At 36.1% G+C, this 14,484-nt stretch overlaps 1 protein-coding gene across 6 annotated transcripts in view; it reads right to left on the minus strand.

The window, feature by feature from the left end:
• HSF2 (heat shock transcription factor 2) overlaps positions 1 to 14,484 on the minus strand; it is a 41,019-nt gene that overhangs the window by 25,969 nt on the left and 566 nt on the right. For all 6 annotated transcript variants that reach the window (XR_014311531.1, XR_014311532.1, XR_014311533.1 and 3 more), the window contains exons 2-4: positions 1,406 to 1,514; positions 1,145 to 1,272; positions 172 to 296 (exon numbers count right to left, since the gene is read on the minus strand). Coding sequence is in view for 3 of the 6 variants with exons in the window: in XM_082729948.1 (XP_082586074.1) it covers positions 172 to 296; positions 1,145 to 1,272; positions 1,406 to 1,514 (362 nt within the window). In the remaining 3 variants the exon portion in view is untranslated. The remainder of the gene's footprint in view (positions 1 to 171; positions 297 to 1,144; positions 1,273 to 1,405; positions 1,515 to 14,484) is intronic.

Genomic DNA, 14,484 nt, shown 5'->3' on the forward strand with positions numbered 1-14,484 from the left:
TAAATACTTACAGAAAAATGACCTTTTATCCTGGCTTCAACAATGTGAACTAAGTACTTAGTATATGTGCTGCCAAAAGCGAGCACTGAACTAAGTACTTAAAGCACTAACTTCCAATCCCCAACACACACATACCAACCTCTATATTAAGATTTGGAAATAATATTTTACCTTTTTAATTCAGAAAGCCTGGACTCAATAGTTTCTTGTTTTATTTGAACCTTCTGAGCACTACTTATAATTTTTGTTAAATCTTCCTGACGAATCTTATTTTCTTCTGGTTTTGAAGAAGAAACCTTTTGAAAGCAAATTTAAGGAAATAAAATATTAAACATCATGTTTGTAATTCAAAGTTTCCCTATTGTAAGTGTATTTTGTAGCCCATTTAAGAACTTAGATTTAGTTCCAAAAAGCCCAAAACAGGATTCTATAAAAGGAATAAACTTCATAGCTCAAAGACAGAGGGTGAAATAATTTTTTTTTTTTTTTTTTTTAAATGTGGAGAAGTTTCCACCAGCAGGAAAAATTTAGGCACTTTTTTTCATTCCCTTTCATCAAACTCACTGTAATTTCCCCAAGCCTCTTTATTATCACATTCCACATTTAATAAATTTATGCAGTAACAGCTGCACACTAGGCCATTTTCTTTCATGGTCCATTACTCTTTTATTCCCCTCTTTTGTGGATTTAGTAAAAATATTTTATTTCAGCAAAAGACACCATTCATCTAAAAATGTATTATTAAGTGCTTACTATATGCAAGGAACTTGTTCTCAGCATTGGATATTCAGCAGTGAACTACAGAAAAAGCCCTCCAGGGAGTCGACATTCTAAAAGCTTATATTTTTTAAGCTAAATTAGAAGGAGTGAGCCATCCCAATATGGATATTCCTCACCCTCAGTCAGAATGTAAACATTTTCCTTCCCTCTAGAACATATTTGCAGACAGAGCTTTCAGAACAGCTAACAGGAGAGAAAAAATATAAAACAGAAGGAAATAATTAAAGCTTTATTAGTCTGAGTCATCCCAACAAGGAATACCTGTGTATTTCTGTACAGTCTTAATTTTAACAGGTGAAACACTGTGCTGGCCAAGTATGCTATATGGTAATGCCTCAAATAAATCACATTAAAAATAGCTCACCTTCCTTTTAATGTTCTCCAACAAGTCATCCTGGCCTTGTTTGAAGTAAGGATGCTGAAATTCAACAGGACCATCTCGTTCCTGCTTTACAATTCCAGAGTCAATATGCACAACCTTACGGAAACCATCTGAAAAAGATTAAAAATTTAGGCAACTACACTAGAAGTAAAAAATTTCCCTTTCCTTTATCAACCTAATGGGAAAAAATGGTTTAATCAGTGGCTGATGACATACTCCAAATAAACTACAGCCCATACTCACACATATTCAGTTGCCTCACAAAGCTTGCCATATTATTGTGCTTGAAATATTTGGGAAGAATTTCTTTTGCAAATCTTTGTTCATCCAAAACCAGAAAACTCTGGCCATTCTGAAAAAGAAAGAAAAAGTTAATTTGCTGAAGTCCTCCCAGGTGATCCAATATGAACCCCCAAACTGGGCAGTCCTTTCATGATACTATTAACAGCAACAAGAAACAACCTGTAATTAACTGCCAAACTATAATGAAGCTTTTTGATGTCAACCTCAAAAGTTTAGGAGTATGTCTAAAACCAAAGCTGCATCATACACTAAGGTGAAGTATTAGAATTTTCATTAAATCAGAAGAAAAGAAATACTGTAAGTATGCAACATAACTATTTAACACTGTTTTAAAGCCAATGCAATTAGACAAAATCAGACAAAATTATAAGAGGAAGTCGTATTTTATCATTAATTGCAACAGACCTATCTTTGCACAATAACTGAAAAACTATTTTAAAAATTCAGTAAACTATCAGATTAATAATATTTAAGGTCACTTGTCTTCTTCCATACAAAAAAATAATTTGAAACTTACTACAATACAGTATCAAAACAGCATGTTACTGGCATAAACACAGAGAGACAGATCAGTAGAACAGAAAAAGAACCACCAAATACACCCTTACTTATAAGGTCCAAAGATTTCTGACCAGAGTACTAATACCATTCTAAGGAGAAAAAATAATTTTCAACAAACAGTCCTGGGAAAGCTGGATACTGATGTGCAAAAGAACAAAACTTATCTTACACCATATACAAAAATTAACTCAAAATGGATCAAGGGCCTCAACGTAAATGTTAGAACTATAAAAATAGTAGAAGAGGCGGCACCTGGGTGGTTCAGTTGGTTAAGTCTGCCTTCGGATCACGTCATGATCTCAGGGTCCTGGGATCCAGTCCAGATTAGGCTCCCTGCTCAGTGAGGAGTCTGCTTTTCCTCTCCCTCTGTCCCCACCACCCCCCACCAGCTCGTGTTCTCTTTCCCTCTCAAATAAATAAAATCTTTGAAAAAAAAACAAAAGAAACATCAAAAGCACATGCAACAAAAGCAAAAACAGACCAATGAAGCTATCTCAAATGTAAAAACCTTTATGCAAAGAACACTATCAACAGAGTGAAAAGGAAACCCACAAAATCAAATAAAATATACGCCAACTGTTTATCTGATAAGGGGTTAATATCCATAATAAAGAACTTCTACAATTCCAACAACAAAAAAGAAACAACCCAGTAAGAGATAGGCAAAGGACATGAGCAATTATTTTTCCGAAGAACATATACAAATGGCTAACAAAATGTAAGCAAAGATGCCTAACATTACTAATCAGGGACATGATAACAAGAACCACAAACACCACTTCATACCCATTAGGATGGCAATTATTTTTAAAAACACCAAATAAACTGAAAATAAGTGTTGGAGGAGATGGAGAAATTAGAACTGTTCTCATTGTTGGTGGAAATGTAAAATAGTGCAGCTGCTATGGAAAATAGTATGGTAGTTCCTCCAAAAACTGAACACAGAATTACTATATAATCCTGCAATTCTTTATCTGTGTATATTCACAGAGAACTGGTCAGGTACTCAGAAAGGTATCTGTATACCCGCATTCATAATAGCATTACTGCAAGTCAAAAAACGGAAGCAACCCAAATGTCCACTGACAGATGAACGGATAAACAAAATTTGGAATATACACACAATGAGTACTCAGCCTTAAAAAGGAAGGAAATTCTGTAAACTAGCTACGAAAGGACAAATGCTGTATTATTCTACTTATACGAGATATCTGGAATAGTCTAATTCATAGAGACAGAAACAGAATGGTTATTAGGGACGAGGAAAAAGGAAGACTTGGAAACTATTATCTAGTGAGCATAAGGTTTCAGTATGTAAAGTTGAAAACCATTCTGGAGATGGTAGCAATGGCTGCTTAATAATGTATATCTACCCAATGCCACTGAACCATGTAGCTAAAACTGGGTAAAATAGTTAATTTTATGTTAGGTGCATTTTACAGTAACAATTTAAAACTAAAGTAGAATAAAAGATTCCAATAATAGAAAAATTTTACATAGCTAAAGATAAATATACAGAACATTTAAGAGAATATTAAACTATAGTTTTCTCTATACAGTACTGTAGAGCTGTCAATTCTAATTAACCAATACATTTGCAATAAATTCTCAAAAATATTTTTTGAGAGTATGTGAGGAGATGCTAACACAACCAAATATTAGGTACTAGAATTCACTTGTAAAATAATTATGTAACAATAGGCAAGAAAACACACAAAAAAAACCAATGAAAAGAGGGGTGTTAACCTATCCTAAAAAAGTGACAGAATTTTAGTGTTTGTAAGAGTTTGGCACTAAAGAATAGATAGTAAAAAAATAAATAAATGGAGAGATTAGAGAGAACAGAAGCAGCAACAAATCTACTTGAGAATTTAACAGGTAATAAGTACCAGTAACATTCAAATTGGGGAAAAATCAGGAGAAAAAAATTCATTCATGAACTCTGCATTTGGAAACCAAAAAGCAAAAGCTCAATGCCAACTCACTGCTCAATCATTCCTTATAACCGTGCTCTTGGAAGTTATAATGCAAACCTAGAAGTCATAATGTAAAAATTTATATTTTATTCATGGAAACTGCTAGCTGCCTACCCTATTTCCAAACTCTTCTACTTTATTTTTGTTATTTTAAAACTAAAATTGTATATTTTTAAGCTGTACAACATGATTTAATATATTTACATACATAAAGGACAACTACAGTGAAGCTAATTAATGTACCTTCTCCATCAAGCTAAAAAGCTTCTGCAGAGTAAAGAAAACAACAAAATAAAAAGAAAACCCAACAGAATAAGAGTATTTGCAAGCAATATATCTGATAAGGGGTTAATAATCCAAGTATGTAAGGAACACATACAACTCAAAAGCCAAAAAAAGGACACCAATTAAAAAAGAAAACGAAGCGACATTTTTCTAAGGATAAAGAAATGGCCAAGAAGTGTATGAAAAGGCATTCAATATCACTACTCATCAGGGAAATGCAAATCAAAGCCACAGTGAGGTACTACCACTTCATATCTGTTAGGATGGCAATTATTAAAAAAATTAAAAATAACAAGTGTTGGTGAGGATGTGGGGAAAAGGGAAATTTCATATACTGTTTGTGGTAGCGTAAATCAGTATAGCCATTATGGAAAACAGCATGAAGTTTCCTCAAAAAAACAAAAAATAGAACTACCACATGATCCAGCCACTCCTTTCCTGGGTATACACTCGAAGGAAATGAAATCAGTATCTCACAGAGTTATCTGTGCTCCCATATTCATTGCAGCATTATTCACAATAGCCAAGATATGAAAACAACCTAAGTGTCCCTCAATGGAAGAAAGGCTAAAGAAACTGTGATACACACACACACACACACACACACACACACACACTGGAACATCATTTAGCCTTAAAATCAAAGAAATCCATTTGCAAAAACTTTCTTACTAACAGAACCACAATTCTGTTTGATGCTGCAACTACATTTCTCAGTCCCCCTAACAAACAGAGGCAGCTGAATGCATACCTGGCAATTAAGATATAAATAGAATGGACTGAGTAGGGCTACCAGAAAAGCTTCTAAAAGGGGAAAGATCCAAAGTGTCAAACCCCTATATCCCATATCCCTGCTTGGAACTTGAAGATAATGACTAAAGAAAGCTTCAACAACCACTGAGGTGGAGAAACTAAGTTTGGCTGAAAAGACCAGAAGGTAACCTCAGACTTAAAAAGAAAATATATCTCTATTCTGTTTAAACCACTGTTTGGATTTTTTTTTTTTTTAAGATTTTATTTATTTATTTAACAGAGAAAAGAGAGAATAAGCAGGGGAGGTGGCAGGCAGAGGGAGAAGCAGACTCCCTGCTGAGCAGGGAGCCCCCGAGGCCATGTGTGGCTTGATCTCAGGGTCCCCTGATCATAACCTGAGAGGAAGGCAGATGATTCATGAAACTGATCCATCTGGGTCCCCCTATTGTTTGGAATTCTATTATTTGTGTCTGAAACTAAAACTAAGTCATAATAGAGTTATTGTGAAAATTCAATTAAGTCAATTAACATAAACATGTTTTAAATATTTATGACAGGTAACTGTATAATTAAAAATTTCTGACAAAACAGTAAGATGAAAAACCCAATGTAAGATTTAGAAGGGGTCCAATCTCATTATAACTGAATGTACAGAAAAATAAATAAATAAATAAATAATGATTTTCACTTATTAGACTGGCAAAATTTAAAAAGTTTGATGATAATCAGAGTTGGTTATTAGGCAATAGCTCTTTAAAATGCATGTTTTTTCCTATCTTAAAAAACTTCCTTTTACCTTACTTTCCTCTCAATCTACCAGCCCCATTTGTCTTTTCCTTCACGGCAAAATTTAACAAACAATATTTCAAAGCCTCCTTCCCTAATGTAGTACCATCTACATATTCTTGCTAAAAATTGGTTTTGTTTTCCCTTACTCTACTCAGACCGTTTTTCTCTAAAATCTCAAATTCAATGCCTTCCTTTCAGTCCTGATTTTTCCACACCTCTCTGTGGCATTTCATTTGGCACAACTGACAATCCTCTCCTTAAATACTCTACTCTTTTGGCTCTGAAACTATATACTATTGGGTCTCCTATCTCATATTTTCTTTCAGTTGTATTCACCTATTAAGAGGTAGTGTTTTTCAGATTTCTATTCTTGATCATGATACCCTATACACTCTCTCCTTAGGCAATCTCATCCACTCCAGTGTATCTAACTACTGACTTTATTAAGTATGATGATTTATTAACTATAATCACATCTATTATCTCTGCCCCAACCATCTCAAATTTCACTCTTAAATTTTTGATCTGTTAACATTTTTACATAATGTTCTTTAATTCACTATGTTCTCAACCTATTATCTATTTCAAATCCATCTTCCTACTCACCAAAGTCAACTTTTTTTCTGTAACCTCCCTCCTGGCATGCCCCCTCCCCTCTAGGATATCAACAGGGAAAAGATAAATTAAATTCTTAATTTGGGGGCACCTGGGTGGCTCAGTGGGTTAAAGCCTGTGCCTTCAGCTCAGGTCATGATCCCAGGGTCCTGGAATCAAGCCCTGCATCGGGCTCTCTGCTCAGCAGAGTCTGCTTCCCTTCCTCTCTCTGCCTACTTGTGATCTAAAATCTTTTTAAAAAAATTCTTAATTTTAATGGCTAATAACTTAAGGGGGAAATATGAAAAAACATTCCCTTTAAAAATGAGAAAAAGGGATCTCATGATCACTACTTCTGAGGTCTTAGCCACTGGGAAACACACACACACACACACACACACACACACACACACAAAACCAAACAAACAAACAAAAAACCCAAAACTGTTTTTTAGGATATAAAGTTCTGAAAGAACAAAACTATCATTCACAAATGTATGGAAGTACACTTTAAGACCCCAAATCAGTAAAATGATTGGCTCACCAATTTATTATCAACATATGAATGTTATTCATATTTTTAACTACCAGCAACACCTAGAAATGTAATTTTAACTAATGAACACCACTTAAAACATCTTACGATATCTAGGAAGAAAATCAAACAAACATGTTCAAGACCTAATTACCAAAAAATATAAAACTTTATTAAACAAAATTAACTTAAAAATATGCCTTGTTTGTGGGCATATTCAAAATCATAAAGACATCCATTTTCCCTAATCTGATTTATAGTTTCAATGCAATCCCAATTAAAATCCCAGTAAGTTTTTTTAATGGAACTTGATTTTAAAACATACAGAAGAGCAAAGACCAACAACAGTCAAGGTATTTCTGAAGGATAAGCTGCCCTCCCATAAATAACACACTATAAAGCTACAGTAATTAAGACACGTGATAAGAGAAAAAACAACAACAACAAACAAAAACACAAAAAAATAAAAACCTGTTCAGTGAGATGGAATAGAGAACCTAGAGGCAAAAATCACAGTATCTACCTGTAATTTTGCTGTAAGTCAGAGGGAGCAATACACATCACCATGGAAAGGAGGAAACATTCAATGAAGGAGCTAGGACAACTGAAAATTTATATGGAAAACAATGAAAATGGATTTCTCGCACCACACACAAAAATCAATCCCAGATGAATTAAATGCTTACACATAAAATGCAAACTATTAAACTTCCAGAAAAAAAAAAAAAGAAGAAAAATAGAAAAGTATTTTTCTCTCCCTGGAGAAGAGGTAAGAAAAACATCCTGAAGAAACAAAAAGCATGAACAAAAAAGATGCATATATTCTACTGAAATTAAAAACCTATACTCATCAAAAGGAAAAAATAAGCCTCAAACTGGGAGAAGACATATGCAATACACAGACCCACAGAATGAACATACAGAATACACAAGGAATTCCTACAAATATTAAAAGACAAGCCACCCAATAGAAAAAATGGTGAAATACTTCACAGAATAGGAAACACATAAGAAAAGGTATTTGAACACATTACTAATCGGAAATATAAATTAACACCTCATTGAGGTAATACTTTACATCTACTAGATTGGTAAAGAATTAAGAAGAATGAGATTACCAAGTTTTGAAGATGTGGATTAATGGAAAATCTCATGCTTGGCTAACGGAAGTATAAGATTATTCAATCTCTTTGGAAAATAATTTGAACTATCATCAGGCTGAACAGTTCATACTCTATTTCCAGTAATTCCAATCTTAATATAAGTATACACATCTTAAATTCCTGCTTATATACACCAGGAGTATATAAGAATATACATAACAGCAGTTGACACAGTTGATCACCTTCTAGTTTTTGAACCATTTTTTTCCATTAACTTCTACAACCTCACTCCTGTTTTTTCTCCTGTTGCACTGTTCCTTCTCACTCTACCTAGGTTTTCTTATTCTCATTTGCCCTCTAAAAATCAGAATGACATGTCTTTCAGCTTCTTCTATCTTCATTTGTCTCCCTAGATGATCCCATCCAGTCCCATGGCTTTACCACTCATAAGCTCCAAACTCCACCCTGAATGCCACTGTCTCATATCCAAACATCCTGTTCAACATTTCCACTTGGATGTCTTGGGAGTGTAGAAGTCATTCAGGCTGTTCAAAAATATTCCTGTTTTCCTTCCTATCACTGAACTTCCTCACCTCCTCTGAAATTAAGCATGGTCATTTGACCAAGTGTGGTTGATGAAATCTAAGCTAAACGAAACAATTTTCAAGTAACACTAGTGTCCACTGTAATCTCAAAGTTAATATGGCCAAACGATATCCACCTGCATTTCTCTGAATTCTCCCCCATCTGAGCAAATGGGGTGGGTCCTCATTTATCTTGTTGTTCAGGCCAAATCTCAGTCATTCTTAATTCTTCTCTGTCTTTCCTGCAACTCCATACAATTTATTAGTAAGTTCTGCTTTACCTTTGAAGTAAATATCAATCCAACAACTTCTCATCATCTCCACTGCAAATATGCTAGTCTCAGCCACACTACTTTCACTAACAGAGTGGAAAGCTGTGATAATCTACAAACTAGTTCCCTAGATTTCCAGTGTCCTTACCATAGCCCTAAGCCCCTATACCACCTGCTCCTGCCTACTCTGACCTCAATCTTACATTTTCCAGATACACTAACCACATGGGCCTTCTCCAATTACACGAACATGCCACGTTCAAGACTTTACATTTGCCATTCCCCTTTGCCTGGCCTATCTTTTCAAACTGTTCAGATCTCTGCTCAAACATCTCCTCAGAGAAGCTTTCCTCATCAGTCTACCTAAAATACCCACAAACCCCATTTATGTTATGTGCTAGTTTATCAATTTATTGCTCCAAATTCATTCCTCATTGTCTGCTTTGCAAATATAGAGGTGGGTCCCTTAAATATCTTTTTCTAGATGGCATGGTGATAAGCTTTGTCAACAGAAGACACTAGAGAGACACTACAAAAGAAGGGGGTTCTCCTTCCTATTTCCTGGCTCTTTAACAATGGCAGGTTCCTACAGTGCAAGCAGGTTCTCCAGCACCTAGCTCTTGCAGTACAGAAGGTCAGCACCACAAGGCCAACATTCTCTCTCTCCCTGGAGGTTTCAAATCAGAGTATATCTGGAAAGACAGGTCCCCATGAACAGCTGTTAAGGGTGCTTTAGAACAAGGGCTGGTACATATCTTTTCTTAAGGCATTAGATAGTAAATATTTCAGGTTTGTAGATCATAACGTCATAATACTGCCATTGTAGCAGCAAAGCAGTTATAAACAATATATGAATAGATTGTGCACGGTTATGTTCCAATTAAACTTTATTTACAAAACAGATGACTGGCCCATGGACCATGGTTTGCCAACCCTGCCTTAGAAGGCATATCTTGGGGGCACCTGGGTGGCTCAGTGGGTTGAAACCTCTGCCTTCATGAGTCCTGGGATCATGATTGAGCCCCGCATCAGGCTCTCTGTCAGTGGGGAGCCTGCTTCCCCCTCTCTCTGTCCCTGCCTGCCTCTCTGCCTACTTGTGATCTCTGTCAAATAAATAAAATCTTAAAAGAATTAAAAAAAAAAAAAAGGTATATCTTGAAGGATGAACTTCCCGTAAGCTCCATCAGTGTGGCACCAGTGCCTTGCCATTCATTGAGATGTGGTCATACTCTTCTCATAACTGCCAATCCTATATTCTTTAGAGTTTTTACTCCAATCCCCCTGATACCGTAATTCTACTAAACTTTCCCTCTTTATATTTAAAAGCAGCTTTCTTATTTTATACTATGTGACACTGGTCTCCTAATTGCACCCGGACCTCTCTCTTTACCCTGCTTTATTTCCTTTATGGTATTTACCACTAACTGAATTATATTATCTGTGTTTATGTGTTTTTTGTTTGCTTACATTTTAGTATCAGTGTCCTCCATTAGAATATAAGCTCTATGAAGCTACTTTGTTCACTACTGAATGAATCCCTAGTACCTAGGACACTATCTAGTCACAACATATTCATGATAAATATTTGTAAGTGATCAAATAAATGAATTTTCGTGACAGTGGACCAAAATATCTTTTTAGAAGTTCAATTCTTGGATTATATCAAATGAAATGATGACTGCCCCTTGCTTGTATCTGCATGTGCTCTCCTTCTCATACAATTCTTATTCACTCATATTCTGTGTCTCTGCTTATGGTATTCCTTCAGTCTCTACTCTAAAATTAGAAGATGACCTCTCAGTGCAAAAATTCCACCTGACCGCCATTTAAACCTGTGAGGCTCAAACAATACAATACAAAACTCTCCCAACACATTCCACAAGGGGCAGAAAGCCTTTACTGAGTGAGGCAGGAGAGATGGGTAGCTTCTTTTTAGGTTTTACCCATAAAGGCTGGCAAGCTTCCAAATAATAATTGTTACTGCTTGAACTGGTAGTCAGTTAAAAACATCCAAAATATTCTTACTAATCATCTTTCAGTCCCATTACTTTAAAATTCTTCAGAATATTAATTTGTAAATTTTTTTAAAACAATGCATAACTTATAAATGTTCACCAACCATTCCTTCTGAGTCTCTCATTCTCTCTTATGCATACAAATAAAACATACTCATCAATCAGTCTTTCAACTTTTTGGTAGACTCATTTAAGGTGGATTTTACTCCCATTCTGCCACTTAGTGGTTTTGTTTTTACTTGAGAATAGTGTAATAATTAAATGGCTACTGGGAAGTTCAAAATGATACCCAAATATCAAGTTCTGGATGCTCCAATTTATCCAAAATAGCTAGAAAGCACTAGTCCAATACTGGTTTTGCTCCATTTCCTTCCTAGCTCCTGACTTGTCTTGCAGATTTGAGAGGGATGGAGAAATAACACATGTCAAAGGGCATAAAAAGGTGGACCAGATAGGTATGACATCTTTTTTTTTTTTTTTTTTTAAAGTAGGTTCCAGGCCCATCATGGAGCCCAATGTGCAACTTGAACTCACAACCTTAAGATGAAGACCTGAACTGAGATCAAGAGTTGGATACTTAACCAACTGAGCCACCCAGGCACCAAGGGTATGAGGTCTTTAGTGGAAATTATTTCTTGGTCTTCTCAAACAATCTGAAGAACAGAGACAAAGGTAGTAACACTAAAAAACAATGACTTCCAGTTCCTTCCTGCCTTTGTAACTACTTCACTTCAAAATACACTATCAAATTTCAGTATCAGTAAAGGCTGTTCCTCACTATCAATGGCAAGAGCTTCCAACTTCTCCAACCTCTTGTCCCTGAATATCAAGTTTCTGCAGTTGCTTCCAAGTTAAACTGGTGCCTTCTGTTTAGGACTTGGTTACACTTAAAACAGCTTTAGGTTGTCCAACAGCACTATCTCTGTCCCTGATTCTGGCAACAGACAGCCTACCAGAGCCAAAATAGCTATATAGAAGTTTGGAGTTATAGAAAATGTAAAAACAAAAAAGAAAGAAAAAAGAAACTTTTTAGGGGAAAATATGGAAAAAATTAAAATATATACAGATGTTTTAAAGACACTCAGGATCTAAAGGCATTTCCGTTGTCTGAATCAATAACATATTTAGTATAATTTTGATTGCCTGGATTTTTATAATTCATCATGAGAATGGGGGTATTTCACTTTTCATTTTTGTCATACTATAAGTTTCAAGGAAAACTAGTTGTATCAATAAGTCTTCAGGAATACTAAGCCAAGCTTTTCAAACTGCAGTTGGTTTTTCTCCCCCCTCACCTTATACTCCAGCTAGAGGAGTAAATTATTTTTCACAAGTGAAGAAAAAAAAATTGCATTTAAGATTGCCTGGTTTCCAAAACATCTGCTGCTTCTGAAAGGTCTTCATATGATTTTCACTCAGATAGTATAAATGCTAAATTACCTCAACAGAAATTCAGCAAAATATGTTTGAAGGAAACCAGAAACAACCATAAATAGCAACTTTTAAAAGATGAGCGTAACTTATTTTGTTTTTTCCATTTAACGTCATTGTTTATTTAGTTTTACCTTTTATTTCATTGTTAACAATGCTTTTGGAAAAATCTGTGGGTAAGTAAGAGAGACAGACTTTCTAAGCAACCAAGCTAAGCCCTAGACAACCTTAATCCAGAACGGTTCACTGACTTGCAAAAGGATAACATTTTGATATAACACTAAATATTGTACCAACCTGCATTAAGTGAAGTGCTGTTGATGGAAGACTAATCTGGGAGGTCAGAAATCTATGTTAGGTTCCACCTCCAATAACGGCTAGCTTTGTAATTATGGATAAGAAATCTAATCTAAGCCTCAAATCCTCATCTATACAATGATGAAGCTAAAGTAGATTACCCCTAAGAGTCTTTTCAGTCATAATTCTATCTTTATCATTCTCACCATTTCTATTACACAGTCTAAGGATTTCATTGATACATCAAACATGTATTAAATACTTATTGTGTCCTCGGCACAAACACAGTCTCTGCCCTCACTGAATTTATACTTCAACTGTCCCATTATATATAGAAAATGAGTAAAACATAAGTTTAGACTTAATAATGGGATAAATAAGAGTTATTTTTAAATGGCCATACAAGCCAAAAAGGTATGATAAAATCAGCTTGGGTGGAAGAGAGACTCTCAGTCCAGTCTCTAATATGAATACAAGGCTGAGTAACAGCAGACTGTGCTGATCCATCCCTGTCAACTTTTAATCCTTCTGACTGATGAAAAGCATGACACATCTGTTTATTTTTAAGTGTATGCTGGCGGCTGGCTTTATTATTTTCACCTTTCTTTGTACGACTGTACAGGATTCATCGAATGCTTAATACACACCATCCAGCTGATGATACTGACCTTCAAGAAAATTAAATCCTAGAAGGGGTATAAAAAAATGAACAAATGACAGTAATATGAGAAAGAATACAGTGTTACAGAGGTCAAAAACTTCATGTACTCAATACAGTGCTCCCTTTTAAGCTAAAAGTAAGTAGATAAAAGTAAGTAAAACGGAGAGCTTCCCTTCTACAATAGGAAGGGAATCGAAAAGGGAGAAAAACAGAAGGCAACATTTACTCAGCACTTAACAGGTGCCAGGCACTCTGAGGGTAGTTTTCACTTACTATTCTCCAGCCCTCTAAACAAGAAAATATCCCCAACAGGTGATCACCTAAAATAAGAAAAATCCACCCCCCCCTTTACAAAATTATTCCAAAAGTCTGAGAGTGCATTTGAACGCAAATGCATTGTTCATGTAATAATCATTCTGCTCAGAATCTTGGTATTTGGAACTTGTAGAGTCTTGGATCACCCAGGCAACCCCATTCATCTTAAGGACGATGAAACTTAGGCCAGTCAAGATAAGGAGCTTGACTAAGGTCATCCCTGTTTAGTGGCAGAGTTGCGATCAAACCAACAATCAAGGCATCATATACCACTTTCCCAGCAACTGTTCAGTGAAATTTAGTGATTCATTTTAGCTTCTAAATTACTGAACACCTATGTGTAAGAGCACTTTTATTAAAATAATCATAAAAATCCGTTTCTACAAACGGCTCAAAATTCGCAAAGAATGATGTTACCATTTTCTACATAAAATCTCGAAACCTACTGACAACGAGTAGCCTGCGTTTACTGCGTTTGAACATTTTTCTATATCCCTGACTGCTCTCAAAACGATTCAGGTGCAAAGCGAAGTGTATTTTTTAGTGAGAACCAGGTCGCTGAGGTAAAGATTTCTCAAACCACTGCGCCCAGGGCTCTCCGTGTCCTCAGCGATTCGTAGCCCGCGAGCCGGGAGGGAGGACGAAGAATGAGTGTGCAATAACGTGGCTCCCGCGCCCTCGGCTCGTTGGCCGCCTTCGTGCTGCCGGGCCGGTTCCGAACGCGGACGGGGCCGGACCGTTACGGGGCCTCCCGGGCCGCTGCGCCCGGCGCGGGCTGCCCCTCCCCCCACCGCGGCCTGAGCCAGCAGCGCTGGCCCGGACCCCCGCGGCTCCCCGCGCGAACAATA

Source organism: Mustela nivalis (assembly GCF_964662115.1).
Source record: "Mustela nivalis genome assembly, chromosome: 5".
NCBI classification, from domain to species: domain Eukaryota; kingdom Metazoa; phylum Chordata; class Mammalia; order Carnivora; family Mustelidae; genus Mustela; species Mustela nivalis.